This window comes from Acanthaster planci, linkage group LG14 (genome assembly GCF_054643075.1).
Source record: "Acanthaster planci isolate LZ-2023a linkage group LG14, COTS_SCS, whole genome shotgun sequence".
Classification (NCBI taxonomy): Eukaryota; Metazoa; Echinodermata; class Asteroidea; order Valvatida; family Acanthasteridae; genus Acanthaster; species Acanthaster planci.
Window position 1 is genome coordinate 10,203,041 of NC_141790.1, and position 19,935 is coordinate 10,222,975.

The 19,935-nt window shown below is 42.7% G+C and overlaps 2 protein-coding genes across 2 annotated transcripts; both read right to left on the reverse strand.

The window, feature by feature from the left end:
* Positions 1-413: 413 nt before the first annotated feature.
* Positions 414-8,502, reverse strand: LOC110981007 (putative defense protein 2). Its single transcript, XM_087145463.1, has 8 exons — positions 8,383-8,502; positions 7,105-7,328; positions 6,582-6,733; positions 5,949-6,040; positions 4,956-5,044; positions 3,784-3,819; positions 2,680-3,575; positions 414-2,133 (listed from the first exon to the last, which is right to left on the reverse strand). The coding sequence occupies exons 2-7, from the start codon at positions 7,316-7,318 to the stop codon at positions 3,496-3,498; spliced, it is 663 nt and encodes a 220-aa protein (XP_087001589.1). The 5' UTR covers positions 7,319-7,328; positions 8,383-8,502; the 3' UTR covers positions 414-2,133; positions 2,680-3,495.
* A 1,279-nt stretch (positions 8,503-9,781) lies between these two features.
* Positions 9,782-19,401, reverse strand: LOC110981006 (putative defense protein 1). Its single transcript, XM_022238128.2, has 7 exons — positions 19,246-19,401; positions 17,009-17,261; positions 14,674-14,825; positions 14,345-14,436; positions 14,026-14,129; positions 12,157-12,177; positions 9,782-11,639 (listed from the first exon to the last, which is right to left on the reverse strand). Exons 2-7 carry the CDS (start codon positions 17,217-17,219, stop codon positions 11,560-11,562), a joined length of 660 nt encoding a protein of 219 aa, XP_022093820.2. The 5' UTR covers positions 17,220-17,261; positions 19,246-19,401; the 3' UTR covers positions 9,782-11,559.
* Between the last annotated feature and the right edge of the window lie 534 nt (positions 19,402-19,935).

Below are 19,935 nucleotides of genomic sequence, written 5' to 3' on the forward strand. Positions count from 1 at the left end.
TGCTTTGTATTTTGCAGATTTTAAAGGAAATCGGGGTCATAACAGAAACAAAACAGGGACGTTTGAGAAGCAAAAGGAGACGGTGGACGTAAAATTCTACTTTGTTACGGGCAAACAAAACATTGCAGAGCTACATGCCAGCCGTGACTAAGTTCCCTGATATCAAAACAGTTCTCACAATGTCCAACTGAAGGACAGACTCCCCGCATTTATTTTCTCTGAAAGTGCGCACTCTGTTTTACTTTAACGCAATTGTCTGTCGTCGTTGGTCGACTCTTTTGTCTTCAGTGATAAATCTTGAATTGGAAACAATGCACTCTCCTCGGCAGCAAACACGACTGTTTGAACGGCCGTGACCTGGGGCGGCATACGTTAAATTGAAAAGTTCAAAAACTCAGCAATTTACAAATAACTTACCGCGTTCAATTACTTATGGAGTGACAAAAGAGGTCGCTGATTTCAACACCAACAAACCTGAAGCGTTGTTATCGTTGGGGCTTTTAAAATATGAAATTAAAATGGAAACACGACTCGAGTTCAAAGCTAGAATGTGAGAATATATTGCTCACATGGGGATTTCCCCGATAGAGGAAATTTCAAGTTGCGCAAGCGCATATCAAATCTGGATAGGCTGGCAAAATAACTAGACTGGCTCCCTGCCTAGATATTATTCCAACTAAACGTATAGCCACCAGTAATTCACATTGAAAAAATATCCCAGGTTCCACAACATTCGTGATATTCTCAGTAGCTATAGTATACTTTCACGTTTAAATATTCCAGACTTGAAATTGATGTAAAACTATTTTCAAATAAACCATTATTATGCTCGTTAATTTTGAAGGTGAACAAAGTTCAACAGTAGCTTGCATGTAGGTTTAGTGTAATGTTTAGTTCAGAATGCAAGGTGGTGTGTGGTTCAAGACTTGTTTTTAAGGTATCGTTGACAGTTATATATTGTAAAGTTATACATCTAGTGACGGTGTGGATAGAGGACGTACGACAGGCGTATATCCAAGACGAATGGGGAGATATGTATTCCGTGCACTTTTTGACAAAGGGGTTGGGTTATCATCCCTCGCTTTTATGGCGGGAGAAAGAAACAGATTTAGAAGTAATATTTCGAATTTCTGGATACCATAATATAAGTTCATTAGTACTGAAAAGGGAGAAAAAGTACAAACGTTTTAGATAGATGTATACCGTTTGATGCAAGGTTAAGGAGTCTTATCGTAGGCATGCAAAAATGTACACCTGTATCGTGAACATCGCCCCTTGCAAGCGGTGTCCAGCAATGCCCCCTTCGTTTTTTGAATTTCCACAGCCGAGCAATTTTTAAAATCCCTGGAAAACTGTGGAGGAAACCAAGAAATGCACTAAAGATGAACGAAACAGTGTTATACCATTTTCAGTCATATTTATATTCAAGTCTACTTGGTTTTTGTATTCGGAGAACAGATGGTGTTTTCTTTTATTTGTGAAATTTCATCCCAAGACAAGATTTGCAGAGTGTTCATCACCATGGATTTTGTAGTTGAAGTTTTGTCTTCAAGGACACTGGTAATTGGTAGTTTTCTCCAAAAATACACTCTCAAACAAATTCTATATTTTCTGAATGACTAGAATTCAAGTAATGCAGGTGCATTTCAAAGCACACCGTGTGATGAAATTAGCCTCGTTTCTCCTCTACCATCGAAAAAAGAGGAAAAAGTGACTCTAAGCGCAAATGAAATGCCAAGGGCAAAAGCGGTGAAATTGCCATTAAAAAAGACAATTCAGGGAATCATCATGAGCATATCACAAAAGATGTTGTCGGTAGACGGTATATCGACCTGGAGTGCCTGCCGTAGCTTACTTGCCGGTCGCACCCTTGCTCTGCAGCTCTGCCACGGGAGAGCTGGCGCTCACGTCGCCCTCGTGCGACATCATTGCGGAAGCCGGGGTGTCTTTCTCCACACCTTCTTTCCCGAATCCCAAGTCGCCAGGCGAGACCGGCTGTTGAGCCTGCATCCTGGACACAGGGCTGCCCGACTCCACGTTCCCCTCGTGAGACATTGCGGCTGATCCGTGAGAATCCTTGACCACGCCCTCTTTCTCAAAGCCTAACCTCTGCTGCTGCTCTTTCGAAGTCATCTTTATTTTGGCAAAAAAATGCAAGCAGAGAGAAAAACGTGGCATGAGGATCACTGAACATGCAATTTTACGTCCCCCACAATTTTACAGTCGGTTGGCCAAATCATTGACCAGTAAGTGAGCACACAAAATAGTCCAGCAATTTTAGAACATGTTTAAAGCAGTCATGACAGCTGGAAATAATTTTCCTTTTAATTTCTAGGAGACTGCCTTTGTGTGTAAATATCAACTTTGCATTGATCTGCGATTACTCTATGTACTGAAATTATAGTGTCATTAGCCAACGGGCGTCCCAGAGGGAGGAAATCTGCCTCATCCGGAAAAAAGTAAAAAAGAACACAAACAAACAAGAAGTTGCAACTTGAAAGTGTATGAAATTCAACCATTTGTTTGAAAATACAATACCTTAGAAATGACCCATCACACCGTTGGTTGTATGTTTGCTGCCAACGAGTGTTTTGAAAACCCCATCCCCTAAAACCTGGCGATGCCTGTTCATGTATACTGGGCTAACAATATGCACAATATCCGCAAAACTGATCTTACCTTTAACCGTCTCTGTTAACTGTCGGTTTTATTCCTTATGGTGCAAGACAATGGTCCAGTTATTCAGATCTTTCCAGCAGGCAAGTCTAAATAAGAATGAGCAATCGACGTACACTGCGTGCCATGTTTGCTGCTATACAAACGGTATTGTGTTAGCTGCCCCTCGCGAGCTGCAGTATGGAGACCATGAGGGGACCTACAGAGTCGTTTGATTTGGTTTTGATTTAATCGTCATCGCAGTTTTATTCAGTTTTTCACAATTTTACACCTTTTTCTTAATTTAACATGGATCTTACTTCGCACTTCTTTGAGTCAATATTCTATAACGTCACATCGGAAATCCTTGCACAGCACTGCGAGCTACTTAGGTGTATGCGATGTTGTGCGAAACAATTCCAAGATTTTGTGGGTCATCTCAAGGCCATCGTATGGGTGAGTTTATTATTTATACAAATTGAAACAATTTCTCATCGGGGAATTTCCCAGCCTGATTGCAACAATAAAAGAACTGCACTTACATGAGTAATACGTACATTACATGTACACGTATACGTCTGCTAATCTTGTCGTCAACAGCATCGTCATCATTGCAACTTAACTTGAGTAATCTATGCAAATCTTAAGGTCATTACAATCACACGTCCCCCACCCAATAGCATAAACTTTTCGTTAATCTTTGTAAGAAGTTGAACAATGCCTGACATTTAATGACGTGAAGACTCTGAATACGATAAAGTCTACAAGTAACTCTTATAATCTACGAGAATAACTTTTTAAAAAATTCAAAAAATTACACAATCGTTGGTTTGTCGCTGTTCAGTTGATATGCATCGCGAACAATACTGGTAGTGTCACCGCCAGCACCACAAAAGCGCTGGACGAAGTATTGGCAGAGCCTGGTGATAAAGGGGGAAATTAATAATATTAGCACACATTATAAACAAAGAGCAGGTGGTAGGCCAGGAAAAAACACAGTTCCAAGTCAGGTAAGTGTAAAGCTTTACAATGTTTATCAAATGCAACAGTTATTGTTTCCTATTGCGAAGTGCTTGGGATAATTCGGTTTGGCTGGAGAATATTTTTAAGGCACGTTCCAATTCTTACCTGCAGACGGAGAGCTTGTTGTTCCATCGCTGACAGCTGCGTAAACAGAAGGGAATGAAAACATATCTTGCATTGAGAAAACATACCTTTGGCCAAGTCAACCATAGAATAGTATAAATGAAAAGGCATTATATTATCTGTGCGGTCGCATTTTGCGTGTCGAATAAAATCTAAATACGGCGTTTTTCCCGTAATCCCTTTTGACATGGGACCCAAACGGTGGTCCACGCAGACCGACATTTTTGTGTGGCGTGGGCATTTAGTAAGTTCTCTTCTGCAGCATTGTTAAAACCCTTCAAGAAACACTGATTCATGTTTCACAATTTGGGAAAACTACAATACGTTCTTCTTTGCCAATTGAACATCATCCTAACAATGCACGCAGAGGCCAGCAGGACGCTAACGTCAAACACTTCACTGAATACAATGCTTTACATTATCCACTCTACCGTAACTTGGTAGGTGGAAACATCTTTGCTCGGACAACATTACAAAGGGAACTCTCTTAAAGGAATCTATTTCCGGAAATTCATTTCCGAGGCGTGACGCACCTGCCAACAAAATCTTTTCATCAATTGCACCTGTAGCATCATGGCCAATCAATATCCATTTGATACGCGATATGTCGGAATCTTACGAATTCCTTTTCAGATTTCCGGGGGTGCAGTAGGCACAATAGCCTGTATATACATACACATGAAGCAAGATATGAGATGGAGAGAACCCCCCTGCCTTGTGTTGGTCATTCTGTCAGTGGAATTCGAGGAAATCTTTGCAGACATCGGGGAGGGGGTTGCTAGGTAACAATAGTCTAGAGTGCGTATAGCGATTGAACACGTGGGGGGGTACCCCTCGGTCTCATTTCTTGCTGGATATACGTGCAGGATATACCAACATCAGCGTTAGCACAATCTATCACAATAAAGAGGGCAAAGAGCCTTTTCACCCTCTTTGTCGCAATTACCGTCCTCGTCGCTGAAATGATCGACTTGGACCGCATCCGAGTGTTTCTCCAGCTGTCGTCGCTACTTCACAGGCCACATTTTTTGCGTTCAGAGTCTGCTGTCAAGGGCTGGATATTCGTCCAAAGATTATTAACCATGCACAAGTCACCAGCTTCGCCCAACAGACTCATTATTTAAATTATCAACTAGTTACCGATGATTACTTACGAGGGGCTTCATTGGTGAAGTTCACCTGGGGAGATTTGACATCGAGGTAAAAGTAATTTCTGTTTGGCTCCCCTTTCACAATAGTTGCCCTAAAAATAACACAAAAGTCACAAAAGAAGTTACAGATTAAAACAAAGACAAACCTGCCAACGCTGTGCTTGGAGAATAATGTATGGATAGTGTGCTCGTTCATTTAATTAAAAGGCACGTCCCCTACGGCGATAAATAAACATAAACGAAAATGGCCCATATCACACAGTACACTGAACATGAAATCAAATTTTCCTGGTAAGGTCACGGGTTAATTACTAGGACCATTGATACAAACAAAAAGAGAGTGCAGTAAGACAACAATGTTCCTTGGGGCATAAAAAATCGATAGATCTTTTAAGCGTGAAACAACACACGGCAATAAATGAGCCCCAAGCCGGTCCAAGAGAAGGCACAATTTTTCCTAGCAACAGAAGCTCCTTTGTTCGGAACTGCACTTCGCTGGTTCACGAACGACAATGAAATGCTCACGTTACGCTAGCGTCGCTTTCAGCAAAATGAACACTCCCGACCAACATGGCTCTTTTCAACTGATGAGGGGGTGCTTCTGCAAGGCGGATAGACCTTTCCTTTGTTTACAAACACCGACCGCCATTTTGTTCGGAGGGCACAGTTTGCAGAAAATTTAGTCTTGGTTGACACCAGCTTTTGCCTCAAAAAGGCGTACTTTGCAAATTTGCATTAAATTGGGAGGCATTTTCAGTTGGAAGTTATGTTTTAACATCTGCCGATCATTCGTTTGGTTTTGTACTTACAGCAAGTCATAGTTTTGCCAACAATGGTGGGCAAAATACCCCCTTGCTGATTAGTGCCTGTGACGTGACAAAAATATGGTCTCTTGCATTCAGGCTCTCTTTTTCCATAGATGAGAGGGTGCGGGTGCACCATAGCCTTACAAAACAGTATAGTCTGGCAAAACAGCTTCCACTGGTTGCCACTTACAGGAATTCCACAGGGCCTTCGTCCTGGTTCGGAGCGTTCCAGGTTGCTGTAACAGAGGACCGCTCGTCCTTGTTGGAGTGCCCCCAGGCGGACTGAAGGCAATGGAAAAGAAGTATAAATCGTGACCTCGGTTTCTCATTCAGGTTTTCCTCATGCATTTTGACGGGTGAAAAGGGGTCGCTGTTTATAGTTAAAGAAAAATGGACAACTGGTGGCGCTGTTCGTCATAGCTCGTTTAGATGCCCTACTGAGATCGGTAGCCGCGACGCACTCAAGGGACAGTTTAATTGTCGACAAAACCGAGAAGGCCGTAACACCACCCACTGCCGTTCCAGGACCCTAATTAAACGTGTACAAAGTGCAACAAATGATGGAACAAATGAAAAATATATTTGAGATTTTTCGACAGATGCAATCAGTGTACGTTAGCCCCAGAGTTCACAGGGCAAGTTTCCTCAAGCTCAAGTAAGTTCGTGTAGTGCTTCAGAGTATATTGGTCTACGTAGATCGCAACAATCAGTGGGTACTTCATGATGTTCAGCAGCCAACCGCGCCTAGAGTTGCATGTTATCTCTGCACTTGCACAGCAATGCCAACCTCAACCCTCCTCCGTCCTCAAACTGAGATGCTTACGTTAGCAACACCGTGGCACATCAGCAGCTGGGTGTTGGCGGGTATCCCAGAGAACGTTCCCACGGCAACGTCGTTGTCCTGGGATGTATCTGCGCGCCGAGCCTGGATGAAAAATCCTGTGAACCGATTGCTGTCAGACCCAGTGATTGTCACTGGAAGTAATGACAAATGTAGGACAAGTCAACCGCAGCACTTAACACGTACTGGGGATGTCATGTAAATCCATGACATTCCACAATTACGAACGACAAACTACAGAGGAAGCTCATTCCTCTTTAATGTAAGACCTCTATCCTCAAAATATGGAGTCCTAAAATGAGCCAGTTCGGTATTTCAAGACAGCGAGGTCATTCGGGAACAGAGCAAGCGCGCGAGTCCACTTTGGTCCACGCTGATAGGGTACTGAAACCTCGCACGCGCGTCCGAATGACCTCGGACGCACTTCATTTAGGGCATGCGCTGTTGCAATACACAACTGGTTCATTCTGTATTCTGACTTGAACTGACAGAAAGGCATTGAAACCTCGAACGAATGCGCCGGCAGAGTACTCCCTGGTGGACGTGGTGATGGCGTAAGGTGGGGAGGCTTGATCGGTGGCCAGGCTGACTCCACCGTTGTGGCCGTCTGGGACCATGTCGGTGCACAGGTTATCATTGGATGAAACTGGCGGGCCGCTTGTGTAGCCCAAGGCGGCTGGCATCACGCACAGCAGTAGAATCCCAAGTGGTGCTGCCATTATCCTAAACCTGTTTATATATTATATGGATGGTAATATACTGTCTCACGTGGAGGACCCAGAAAAAATCCAAACCAGCAAAACCACTCTTAGGCCTACACACTGGATATAAAACTGATAACACATCTCCAGCCATGAACACACTCCCACTACTACATGTATTAAGCCAAATAGTCTGCATTCAAGTGGTTCGGCCATACTGTTTGCATATTCTAGTTATAAAAAGCACCATCGCACTGGCTGATTCAAAGATACATGTGCTACTTGCTTACTGTACAACCATTTGTTCAGTTGACTATAGCTGGTCCATTGGCCTTTATCCTATTTATTATGCATGTAATCGTAGATAAGGTTTTGCATGATACCCCGCAAAAGGCATCCAGTTGAGAATAACGCTTCTCGGCACGAATCGATACCTCTGACGTCATTGCTTTTCAGAACAAACCATGACTGTCAGCAAACGTGAGGCTGGATACTTTCTAGACTCGTTGTCTGTCTCAGCTAGTGCACAGGTTAATGCTTCAAGCTCAGGTTACATATCGCTTAATGAAAGGATTCGTAAGTACACCTCAGCAATTTTTTCGCAGGGCTACCAAAATGACCCACTGCAAAACCCGGTAGGTTGAAGAGAAGAGGGATACCGACTTAATCGATTTGAGCTCAATCACGACGAAAACCTAGAAGAATTCTTTATGAAGTTCAGCGGCAATGGCGGATATTGACCCATGCAGGCAAATTCTGATGTAACACTGACTTAAAGAGTGCCGTATCACGCGATGTGTACATTTGTATATGCCTGTTATCAAACTCTGTCATTCCAAAATATGGCAAACGATGTCCTTGCTGATTTGAAAAGGTTTTAACTAGAGCTTCGATACGCAGTGTATGTAAGCTTATAGTCAAACACGATTGTCTCAAGGGCTCGTGGAAGATGCATCATGAACATAATGTTCTAGAATTACTTGTTTTCCATTTTATATCATCCCCAATAAAAACAAGTTTAAGCTTTATGCTTTTATCTCTTCTGACACATTACTGGTAATGAAACCAACTTTAGTACTTACCGTCGTTACTTGAGGAGCGGTCATCCATGGGAAACCTCCAAACCTTATGACACTGGCCGATAATGGCACTCTTCTCGTTGACACTCGACAGAGGATTTAACGACAAAAGAAAACCTATTACGTAACCCTCATGTCACAAAAGCATTACGTTTGCTTTGGTGGCCTGGTCTTGATTCGAGACGTTGTGTGTCTGGTGAAAGTACATGTATTCATACCTTTTTGCATTACCTGCAGGAGGAAAGACTTTTTCAACTTTGCGGCCAGAATGTTGAGCTGGATTTCTGGAATGGACTCAATATATAGACCAAAATGTGCCAGCTAAGTGCCGTGACTTAAAGTATCAAACATCACCAAACATGGCGTCCTTTAGCAATGTGTCAGGAGAAGTGTTTAGTGAAAAATAAAGCCTGTTTTGGGCAAAGTGCTCAAAAACACCAGAGGTATGTTACTTTACCGACTGTCGGCTTAATCTGTGGTAAATGACACTTATAACACACATTGCTATGCGAGGACGCAATGTTTACTGATGTCTGGTACCAAGCAGGCGCGATTTTACGGGCGCAGTCGGTATTTTACTCCTGGTGCTCTTCGAATGCTACAAGGTGTTAAATTTGGTGGCACAATCGTTGGGACTTTAACGGATTAGTTTTGCCATGGGCGTGTAGTTTCAAGTTGTAAGTTAATTTTTAAGTCGTGTAAACCTGTGGAGGAGGTCAGTACTCACCACAATCTTCCTGGACTCTTTTTCCTTGTCCCTACACCATTACTTAACTAACCTTGGCAAGTATAATTTTCACCACCGGTATGAAATGCGATCCGATTTTGCATTCTTGTAATAAACCACCATAGACTGAACATTTCCGTGACACTGGCCTATATCAATAGGAAATGAGCGGAGAAGCGGTTTGGAGAGAGGCGCGGTAACTTGAGATGCGTTTGTGTGAGCGATATAAATTCGTTTACTTAAGCACAATTCATTTTACAAAAATCTGCTGACATGTGTAGCGTTGGACTTCCATTTTGAGGTTTCACTCAGTTGTATACAGTGTATCCGCCTCGAGCAGAAGCACCCCCTCATCGGTGGGGAGTGTTCATTTTGTTGGTGGTGACGAGGACCGCAACACTATACAGTGGTTCTCACCAAAGGAGCTCCCGTTGCTATGAACATTGTGCCCTCTCCTAGACTAACTGTGGGCTCACAGTGAGTGAAACGAACTGTGTGACGATTTCACGTGAAGCTTGGAAGATCTCAAACAATCCCTATTCTACAGAATATCTCATCTTGTTTGGTTTGTCACTTGCAAAAAGAGAGTTTCCCACATTGGTTTCACGCTGCTAGGACTAGGTGGTAGGCTCACGCAAGTTGCTGCAATATCCATTCAGCTAACACTCACCAATCTTTGCTTTCACCCTTTTAATATATTTTATGCTGACATTCTTGTTACCTCCATCTTTTGTACTTTAATACGAGCGATTCACAATAGTGCGCCCCCAAGAGTTTGCAACGCATTGACCAATCAGAACGCGCGATATTTGTCGACCTTTCCAAACGCGTGATGGGTCGACAAATTCCGTGCATTGTGATTGGCCAACGCGTTGCAAACTCTTGGTGGCGCACTATTGTGGAACGGCCGTATTTGCTAAAAAGCGTTGAAACATTAAGATTTTCATAGCGGTACTGTAAAGGGTTTAGTACTCTGTGTACAACTGGTAAATTTGCTAGCCTTCTTGCAGAAAAAAAGTAAAACGCAAACAAAAGAAACTGACTTGATAATTGATATCTGAATTTTACAACCGCTGACTAATGCTATATCTTGCTAACAAAAATGGCTTACAGAGCTCATCTTGCGAACACAGAAATATTAAGGCTGATTACCGAATGTACCTCTGCATCCTTGTTCGTTCAGAAAATGATCTATGCCTTGAATAGAAAGGGGTTAAGTACTCTGCGTACAATTGGTGAGTTTACTTGCCTTCTTCAAGCAAAAAAGCAATAAAACACAAACAAAAGAAACTAACTTGACAATTGATACCTGAATTTTACAACCGTAGACTAACGCTATATCTTACTTACAAAATATGGCTTACAAAGCTACAATTGCTTACAGCGAGAAACTGATTACCGACTTAACGTCTGCATCCTTGTGCGTTCAAACCGTTTTAGAAAAATCAACAAAATGTCTTCCCGTCTACACAGATTCCCTGCGGCGGATGTGGCAAAGTGCCTTTCTCAGGGGCACAACCAGGGCAGAATCATCCAGGTCTGGCACCCAATTCAAGTACCCCAGTTTGATATCTATACTGCTCGACAGCCGATAAATGCGTGAATTGTTCAAACTGTATTAATCTGATATTACTGTTATATCTGATCAAATTGTAGATGGAAACTGAAATTAGAAAAAAGCTGATTGTCTTCTGCAAACAAATAATAATGCACAAAGGTATTGCGCACTACAAAGTTATAAATGCACAAACATACCATTTGAACAATGAACCGCGGTTCGGTAGGTCTTTTCTGGAACAGAAGTGCGTGAGTCGGCGTACAAGAATAGCCACGAACGTGCTTTGGTTGGCCATGCGCTGTTGGAATACCGAACTGACTACAGCAAAGTGAAAAAAAAAATCTCCAAACAAAATATCCCCTGGCTGGACGTTCAACCTATAAGTTTATGGCTACACGTTATTTGCACGAGTCATTCCAAGCATTACAAAATCCCCACTAATTTCACGCCCAAAATGCATTCACGAAAGCCATGTTCAAACCTATCTTCCGCAGCTACGGCTTCGTCCACTGAGGCCTGTATTCACGCAATATATCAGAAACTGGCAAAGACATATAGCTCCAGGCTCAGGATTTGGACAATGCCTAATACCACTTCAGTTGTCGTTAGACACACCAATAAAAGTAGGGATAGTACCTATGGCTCCGCCCAAAGATTTTGGCTACGGCCGGTAATTACACATGTGGCTATGGAAGCCTACAGGTGTGACGGCTTAAGCAAGTTCCTATCCACTTGCATGAAATACTCTGCCGGCCTCAGCCAAAACCGTGTACTGGGTATACTTTCTAAAACTGCAATAAGCTGTTTCGACGCCAACTAAAACTACTACAAATTAATGCACAAAAAAGCATCTTAAGCGATTTGGTATCATCTTGGTATCGTGACTTCGCTGGATTTAGTACTTGTGAACGCTGAGAAACGAGGCTAGCAGAGCAGCCACGAGAGCCAGGATGACGGACACAGAGTGGCTGGGTCCTGGACAGATGGAAAAAAAATCTGGATTATAAAAGTACTAGATCTTCGGCCGTGCGGCAAAGCTTCGTGGGCATGGGGACCTGTCACCCTCCCCAAACGGGGGAACAAACTGAACTTAGGATCGAGAAACCGAAAATTTAACTTCACTTTCACTTCAAGTCGGCAACGAAAACCGACAAAAATACTTTTTATAGGCACTTAAAAAAGCACACTTGCTTGTAATACGTAACGACGTTTGATCATAGCTCCAACTGTCGATTGAGTCCCATTGGCTTCTCTTGACCAAGTTTTGGGAATTATGTTGGACTAATGAATAACTGAAAAAAACCTTACGAAAATCCACCTTCAAAGAAAAGGTTCCTACATGCGACTGCATATTGCGTATGCAGCTACATAAACTAAGAATGAAACGTAGGCCTATGCCAGAAAATGGAGTCCAATCTTCGTGCCACTCGAAGAGGAATTGTGATTTTCTGCTCAAAAAGGATGGATTAAAAGCATGAAATTTTTAACTCACCGCCTGACGTCGGGGTAACCGCTGGAAGAAAAACGAAATATTCGAATATGTCAGAATCGCTAGGCTCACAGCATAATTCTTGTCAAGACTATAATAGGTTCTCAACCGGCCAATTTAAAGGAATTACTCCTACTCTCTAACCCCTCCCCCAGAACCTCGCTACTTGGCCAAGTGGAACAATACTGCCCCCACTTGGGAGCCTCCCCAACCCCTTGCCCCCTCAAAAAGAGCCTGGGTACCCCTCTCATCGTGGTTGTCATATGAATATAGTATTGCGCTATTTATCGCATTTTCTCGAGAATATGATTTCTTGCACACCCACTGCGTGATGGAAAATTTTATTGCATATTCTGGGAGAGACATATTTGTGGCTGCAATATTGAACTGCTTCCGACTGACGCGCGTGGTCGATCATTTCCGCCAGGAGTAAAGGTCAGAGAGACCGTTTCTTTCATTCGCACGCGAGTTTTCACCAGTTTTCCAGGTGACTACTTGACTATCCAGCTCAGACAATCAGAATATTAAACTAGAAGAAACAAACAGGTGTTTCCTGCATGAGGAAATGTAAAGTTTCCAGAGGTTTGCGTCAGCAGCGTCCCGGTTTTCGTTGCAATGTTATGGCTATGAGTGGTGCGGGTGTCAATGAAGCTAGTCATAACTGAATGGAGATCCATAATGTAGAGAGGTTTTCAAGAAAGAGCTGGCAAAAGTATAACACTTAATCAACGAGAGTAAACCAACTGATCATGGGCTCCGGGTGTGGACAAGAAGAGAGCGCTATGTCAACCAGGTTTTGTCACTCTAAAAACTGCTCACTATATTTAAGACAATACCTCCCTATCACCTTCATGCTGAAAATGTGATGCTCAATTCCTAAACATCAATGTCCAATGGCTACACACCATCCATCAATACTCTAAACACTATACTTCAACATATTTACAAACTAACAGTGAAAAAATGTTTGGAAAAGTGATTTATGGCTGTGCATAGTCTTGTCCGTGTATCATCCAATTTTGTTTATCTGTTTTTCTGAGAGTTCCAAAGTAGGGTAAGGTGGGGTAAATGGAACGGTGGGGTAAATGGAACGCTTGGCACTGTGTTGTGTATTGTCAGAGAATTATTAAGCAGTGCTTACTGGAATAAAGTTTATTCAAACAAACAAACCTCATTTTCCATCATGGCGAATGTTTTCCATTTACACAGCGTTTTCTTCGTGTAAAAATCGTCTTTTATCGCGCGCATCCAGCAGTCATCCTTCCATTGTTTCATTAATTAGTATTTTGCACGATCCTAAGAAACTATTCGTGTAGTTCTGGGGGTGATTTTGTCACTGAATCGTGTAGTTTGAAGCTGATTTTGAGCAAGCACTTCGGGGAAGCAATCACCATTCTGGTAAGTCACATGTTTTGCTGTTATTTCGTTAAATATTCCCAAACTACACATTTCAGTCTGTTGATGGTACCCAGGTGCTATGTAATTTTTACAGAAACAAAGGGATGTTGTTTCTGATGCACTTCACCGCCCGATGCCCGGAAATTAGGAATTTTTGAAGCATTATTCTTGACTGTGGATCTATTTTCTGTGATTTATTTTATTAGCATGAAATAAACTTTACAGTACTACAAGTTTAATTCACTACTTTCATCCCCTTCGAGCCGCCAAAGCTGGAAGACATTTGCTCTTTGTCAAAATAGACACATGTCGTGCGTATGCCAAATAAAGTAGATTTCATCTTAATGCAATTCCAAATGACGGCTGTATTTCCACATAATACCACTAAAGGTGTATTAATCCCATCTGAGGTGTCAAAGTGGGCATGTTAATGCTGATGGTAAACTGCTATCGCAAAGAAGAGCACAAACTTACGTGGTTGAGTTGGTGCCCCTCCAGTGGCGTTGAAGCTGATTTGGTTAGACATGACGCCTAGGTAAAAGTAGTTCCGGTTTGGTACCCCTTTCACAATGGTGGCCCTGACCAGAAAGCCATCAAGAAAACAATATGAAGCGTGCAGTGACTGCTCGTAAGCGAATGGGAGTGGTGTGTATTCTGCACGGTACTAGCCCGTTTTATTCGGATAACTATCCATTTATTTTTGCTGGGAATAAAAATCATTGCCCAATCAATGCCGCAAAATGTTAGTATTTTAAGTAAGGGGGAGGAAAAGTAGAGTTTGGGCGTTTCTTACTTGAACTTGATGGGGCCTTCGTCTTGCGCAGGAGCAGTCCATGTCGCTGCAATCGAGGATCTATTCACACTGCTGGAATGTCCCCAGGCAGACTGAAATTGGATGGATATAATGCATGCAATGATGCTACATGTAATTCAAAATTCAATCCGGGCGACGCCCGTTAACTCCAAGTCAGAAAGTGCCCCCTCTTTTTATGACAAATGATGTAAAATGGAGCACTTCATTCTAAATTTTCAACAGATAATCGGGGCAACACTTTCTCATTTTCAAGAGGACATGTAGGCCTCTAAACGCGATTTACATAATTTGTACAGGATGCTGCTTACATTTTCCACATCGTGGCACGTCTGAAGCTGCGTATTAACAGGCGGACTGGAGAACGTTCCTATGGCAACGTCGTTGTTCCGGGTGGGATCTGCGCGGCGTGCTTGGATGAAAAAACCCTTGAAGTCATTGCCACCTGTTCCAGTGATGGTAACTATAGAAAGAGTGAAAAGGGGTGTATCACAACAGGGAATAACGTCATTTACTGGCTGAAAGATTTATTTTCGTCGTGGCTATCTTTTTTTTGTGATTGGAATTATTGGCTGAATATGTGTTTTAGAATTTGTGGGATCATGTAGAAAGTAATTCAGCAAGTTCACGTTGCATTTTAATGTTTACCATTTTTACTTTCTCTATTTTTCCCCTTTTTGAAACTCGCGGTTCACTTGATTAAACAGCACTTAGCTTCTTCTCTTAACAAGACTTTTTTCAATTCAAACCTTTTTTCGTTTCACAACAAATTCAATGACACTATTGGGCATGGACACCATGATGGTTCATTACAGCCAGCATCGTTTAGGGGACACACATTACCATGCGCTCAGTTACTGGTATTTAAAACGGAAATGTCCGACGGTAAGCCGCCGCCATATTTCTAATTACACGGATGGGCTGGGAAGTTGGAAGTTTGCGGTACCAAAGAGGACTGACAGGCTTTGGGAAGCCGCTTTCCTGTTTGCTCTATATTTCCTGTGAGTCTCTTGATAGGAATCGTTCAATTTTTTTCCGAGCTGCGACGCCATCCGTCAGACCATTGGCCCTCTACCGTTAATGTAGGCTGCCCATCTTCCCAAGACCGTTCCATTCTGAGCGTAGGGATCGCTACAGTCGTTTCAGTTTTCAACTTGTCCACTTTTGGACCACCCCGCTGTCGTCAAAGTAAAACCCAAATTTCTGCTAGCAGAAAATTGGGTTTTATGAAAAGGGATAGTGCAACTTAAAAAAAACCCTAACATCTACCAGCAGAAAATAAGAAAATGGGGTTGTCCTCTTTGGGAGCATCAAATAAAATTTGCTTTGAAGTTTTGAAGTTTGAAGTTTTTAGTTGTCCACTTTTGACGCGCTACGAAGACTACGAAATTGAGTTGTTGAAAATGGTTTGCGCAAATTCCCCAAACCCGAAAATCTTCTAGCCAAAAATGAGAAAGTGGGTTGTCCACTTTTGAAGCATTATAGTCATTATGCCAGTGGGAATTTGAAGTGTTTAGTTGTCCACTCTTGACGCGCCACGAAGAGTTGTTAAAGTAAAATCCAAATTTCTCCTAGCGGAAAATTGCGTTTTTTGAAAATGCTTCAGGCAAAGTCCGAAACCCCAAAAATCTACTAGCAGAAAATGAGAAAATGGGGTTGTCCACTTTTGATGCTCCATCTTGCATGCTGCATTATCTCACTGTCACTCCTTCGTTGTGCGGTGCTACAAGAATATTGCTTGTGAGAGCTACACCCTTTATTAATTAAGCGGCCATTTAAGTTCAATTGGTGTCCGGATACAGGGATAGGATCTAACTGGGTAGCGTTTGCTCCTTATACGGTGAATATTCCCGTGGAAGGACACATTTGTTAAGTTGTTACTTTAAAGAAATCAACAAGAAGTAAAACGAGTCAAGAAGAGGCCGAAGAAGTTGCAGACTCCAATTATTATTTCAGGGTAAATATTTTGTTTAATAGTTTATATACCAAACCTCTAAAAAATCTTTGACATCGATGCCGCGGAAAGGCTATCAAAATGAGGGCACTTTAAGAGAAGTAATGCGAACGGCCGAGCGCGACGGTGTACTGTGTGCCGTGAAGAGATGGCTGACTGGGGAAGAGCAACGTAGGTCCGACTTGATCCAAGTCTAGTTTTGTAGCGAAAATTGTTTTCATGCATACAAAACGTACTGTACAACTGATTACAGAAGTAGCAGCACGGTTAAGGTGGAAAATAGGACCATAAGTCCGGGTCAACTTCGAACCATCCCCGAGGCGGCACACTTTCACAAACCCACCCACGTAGAGACACGTATGCATCTTCAAAAGGTGATTTGGGATAAAGGCGCTAATAATTACACCTTAATGACAGAGAAGCCATTTTTTGGGGTCGCGTTGCCAGATTCTATTTTCAATTACTCTTTAATCTGATAAATGGGGCGGCATCAGTCTGTTTGGGGTTTCACGCCTTACTTTAAGTCTTTTGAGTGTGGCTTAAAAATTTGAATATAATTAATCACAAATTGAAATTCTTCATCAGCATGAATGACATTAATCTGTAAGGAAGCTTTATTTCAGTGCTTTGCCATTGCCAAATGAAGAAAAAGCTTTTAATTCCGGCTGACAATTTCAGTCGACATGACGTACCTGTCAAGGAGCCACCCCTCGTGTACTCGTCTCCCGACGCGGTGATGGTGTAAGGCGGGTTGGCTGTGTCACTGGCCAGACTAGTCCCGCTGTTGTGACCGGTCGGTATCATGTCGGTGCAAAGATTAGGATTAGACGACCCCACCGGCGGCCCGCTGCTAAAACCCAACACAGCAGGCACGACCGCCAGAAGGAAGACAGCATACATCATGTTTATTGCTTTTGATGGAGAGGATTCTTGAAAAATATCACGCTAGAAATGTAATAACAAAAAAATAAAGGGTGGTCTTTTTTGCAAAACGAAGAAAAAGAATGAAAAAATGCTACATGTACATTATGCTACAGCCAACGCAATTTCCCTTTTATAGTTCTGTTGAGTGATTAAGTCATTCCACCAATGAACTCAAAATAAACAATGCACCAAACAAGAAAAAGAAAAAAAAGAAAAAAGAGCGGCAATGGGCAAGCACGGCCTAGCAAACGACATAATCGGAAAGAGCCTTAAACACCTGGTTAAAAATACCTCACTTCTAGTATGTCACACTGCATTAGGCCTATACAGAGCGTATAAAAAAAACCGTCACAAAATTTATTTTCACTTTTGTAGAGATTGGTTGTACACCAAAATGCCAAGTAGCACCTTATTAAAGCCACAGATTCCTCAGATCTTTCCAACAGTATGCATTACGAATACATCTAGCCTATTCGTTACAAACATTTCACTGCAGCGAGGGAGAATTGGACTTCTGCTGGAATTTCTAACTGAACGTGGTCCCATTGTCCAAAAAGAATTATTGTTCAGCCATCCATTACCGTGTGTGAATAAAATGGGCCCTATCAGAGGTCAGAGGGGATATGTGACTTTGAGGTGCTAATTCAGTGTCATTTTGATGCAAAACTAACATAATCGCCACAAAATTCAATATTTATTTTGTTGCTTTTGGTGGGGATACACTGTGCCTAACAGTTATCGAAGTGCGTTCGCGTGACGCGTCACTATTAAAAACCGCCCCGAGTTGAAGTGCACCCTCATCGGTGAAAGAAAGACGGGTACAAAGTACCCGAACCGGGTTCTTGTTTGCGTTCGGCGAGCACGAGAAGACCATACATTCCAGCGTCCAGCTTAGGCCTTGACCGAAACAGACTTCCAGAGCTACGGCTTGGTCTATCATCTGCGCGTCTCCATTTCCAATGGAGCGAAGACCTAGACCTAGCTCTAGACAAGAGATTCGGATGCAGCCTTACTGTGCTCCGCGCCAAACGCCAATAAACCTCAAGCTGTGCGCCTATGCAGTGAGTTCGCGCCAAAGGACAGTGAAGTTCATTTAATTGATTGAAAAACACGCCTGCTTTTCTCTCCGTTCGGAGTGGATAACGTGATTCTCGATGGACAGCCGCACGACCGTTTGAGCAAAGGCAGTGAAAGCGTATCTGATTTCTGCATTTGCTCTGAATAGTTTGTAGTCGGTTGGCAGACTGGGCCGACTGAACATCCACCTATTGGATACTAAGACATCTCTGGCGAGATACCGGAAATATCATCCAACATGACACGTGCAACATTAGGTGAGCACGATAGGCGGGGTCTGTGATTCGTTTCACTGCGAGGAACAACTTGAACTGGCCGCCACGAAATCTACCATGGAATAGTAGACCAGCAAAGAAACTAATTACGGCAAGATATGAAGCTTACAACAAATCTAGTTTGATAACAATTGCTAACCAACGATGAAATATCTTGCTCTACGTCATATAGTCCACGGACAGCGTGTGCGTGAACAATATTCCGACTGCGGCTCAAACCTTACGTGGGTGCACGCGAACTCAGGTTGTTGCGTGCACTACATGCGTTAACTTCCTTTGCTAGACTCCCGGTCAAGGCCATCAAAGGACCAAAATCTTAACATATTCAGTTGACAGGTATCAGTGCAAACAAGGCCAGCCCCGGCCCGTCAGCAAACAAACTCTCTGCTAATGAACACAAACCCTACAACCTAAAGCCGTGTCATCAACATGACACAGAGCTATAAAACTAAGCATGTAAACGCCACTGTACACTGTACGTGTACAATATGTAAGCCTGGTCGCGGTATCTCTACCGGCAGGAAATGAAACTATCACAATTAACGTCAAAAACAAAGTACCAGTTACGATTCTGAGACAATCTAACGCCAAACAAAGCACTGTGCAGGCCTGTTTCACATTTATAAATGTAACTAGCTAGCGGAGACACTTACGGCTTTTGAGGTTGATCCAATAACGACAATGGTAATAATGCCTGATGAAATGATGTCCACCACTCCCTAGCTGCCTGGATGACTGTGGTACTTCTGCGGTGGCGTACGTCTTTCCGCGGAAGCAGGGCGCCCAAGGCCTCCTATTGTTTGCATGGCTGCTGCAATTTCTGTGATTTTCGAAATAAATTTGTGTTTCTCTGTTTCCCTTGGGGCGTTTGTGATTAAGCAGTTTTTTTTTTCAGGGCAGGCACATTGCATGTCGCTACACTTTTTCGTTTGCTGGACTTTGCATAAGCCACCACCCAAATGTGGTGGGGCAAAAATTACAATCATTTTGCAAAATGTGGTGATAAGCGAAACCCCGTCCCCCCCCCCAATTTGATCCAACTAAACTCCACCCCAATAAGGAAAGAGAGATGGTAGGCCTAAATTCACACTTCCACTGGACTTCAATCACACGGTAAAAACTGTGTTTTATCGTTTCACTATCCCACGTTTCGTAGTGCGTGCTTTGACTTTTTTACGCACGCTGTACGTGACATGACATCTACACGACAGCAATATTCGTATCTAAAACCTATAGAGTGAATGCATTTCCATCCACACGTCCACATTTTTTTCTACATTCTGGCCTTCAATATAATTCAAGCCGCAAAGAATAAACCTTTTCCGGTTCTTAATTTTTTATGA

Bases quoted from the DNA above. Each gene is read 5' to 3' on its own strand.
- LOC110981007 (XM_087145463.1), bottom strand. From the start codon at position 7,318: ATGGCAGCACCACTTGGGATTCTACTGCTGTGCGTGATGCCAGCCGCC. The intron at 5,045-5,948 runs GTAAGTGGCAAC...TGTTATTTTTAG, and splicing joins GAAGGCCCTGTGGAATTCCT to GGCAACTATTGTGAAAGGGG. The intron at 3,576-3,783 runs GTAAGAATTGGA...CTTTATCACCAG, and splicing joins AACAAGCTCTCCGTCTGCAG to GCTCTGCCAATACTTCGTCC.
- LOC110981006 (XM_022238128.2), bottom strand. From the start codon at position 17,219: ATGATGTATGCTGTCTTCCTTCTGGCGGTCGTGCCTGCTGTGTTGGGT. The intron at 14,130-14,344 runs GTAAGAAACGCC...CTTTCTGGTCAG, and splicing joins GAAGGCCCCATCAAGTTCAA to GGCCACCATTGTGAAAGGGG. The intron at 11,640-12,156 runs GTGAGTTAAAAA...CCATCTGTCCAG, and splicing joins GGTTACCCCGACGTCAGGCG to GACCCAGCCACTCTGTGTCC.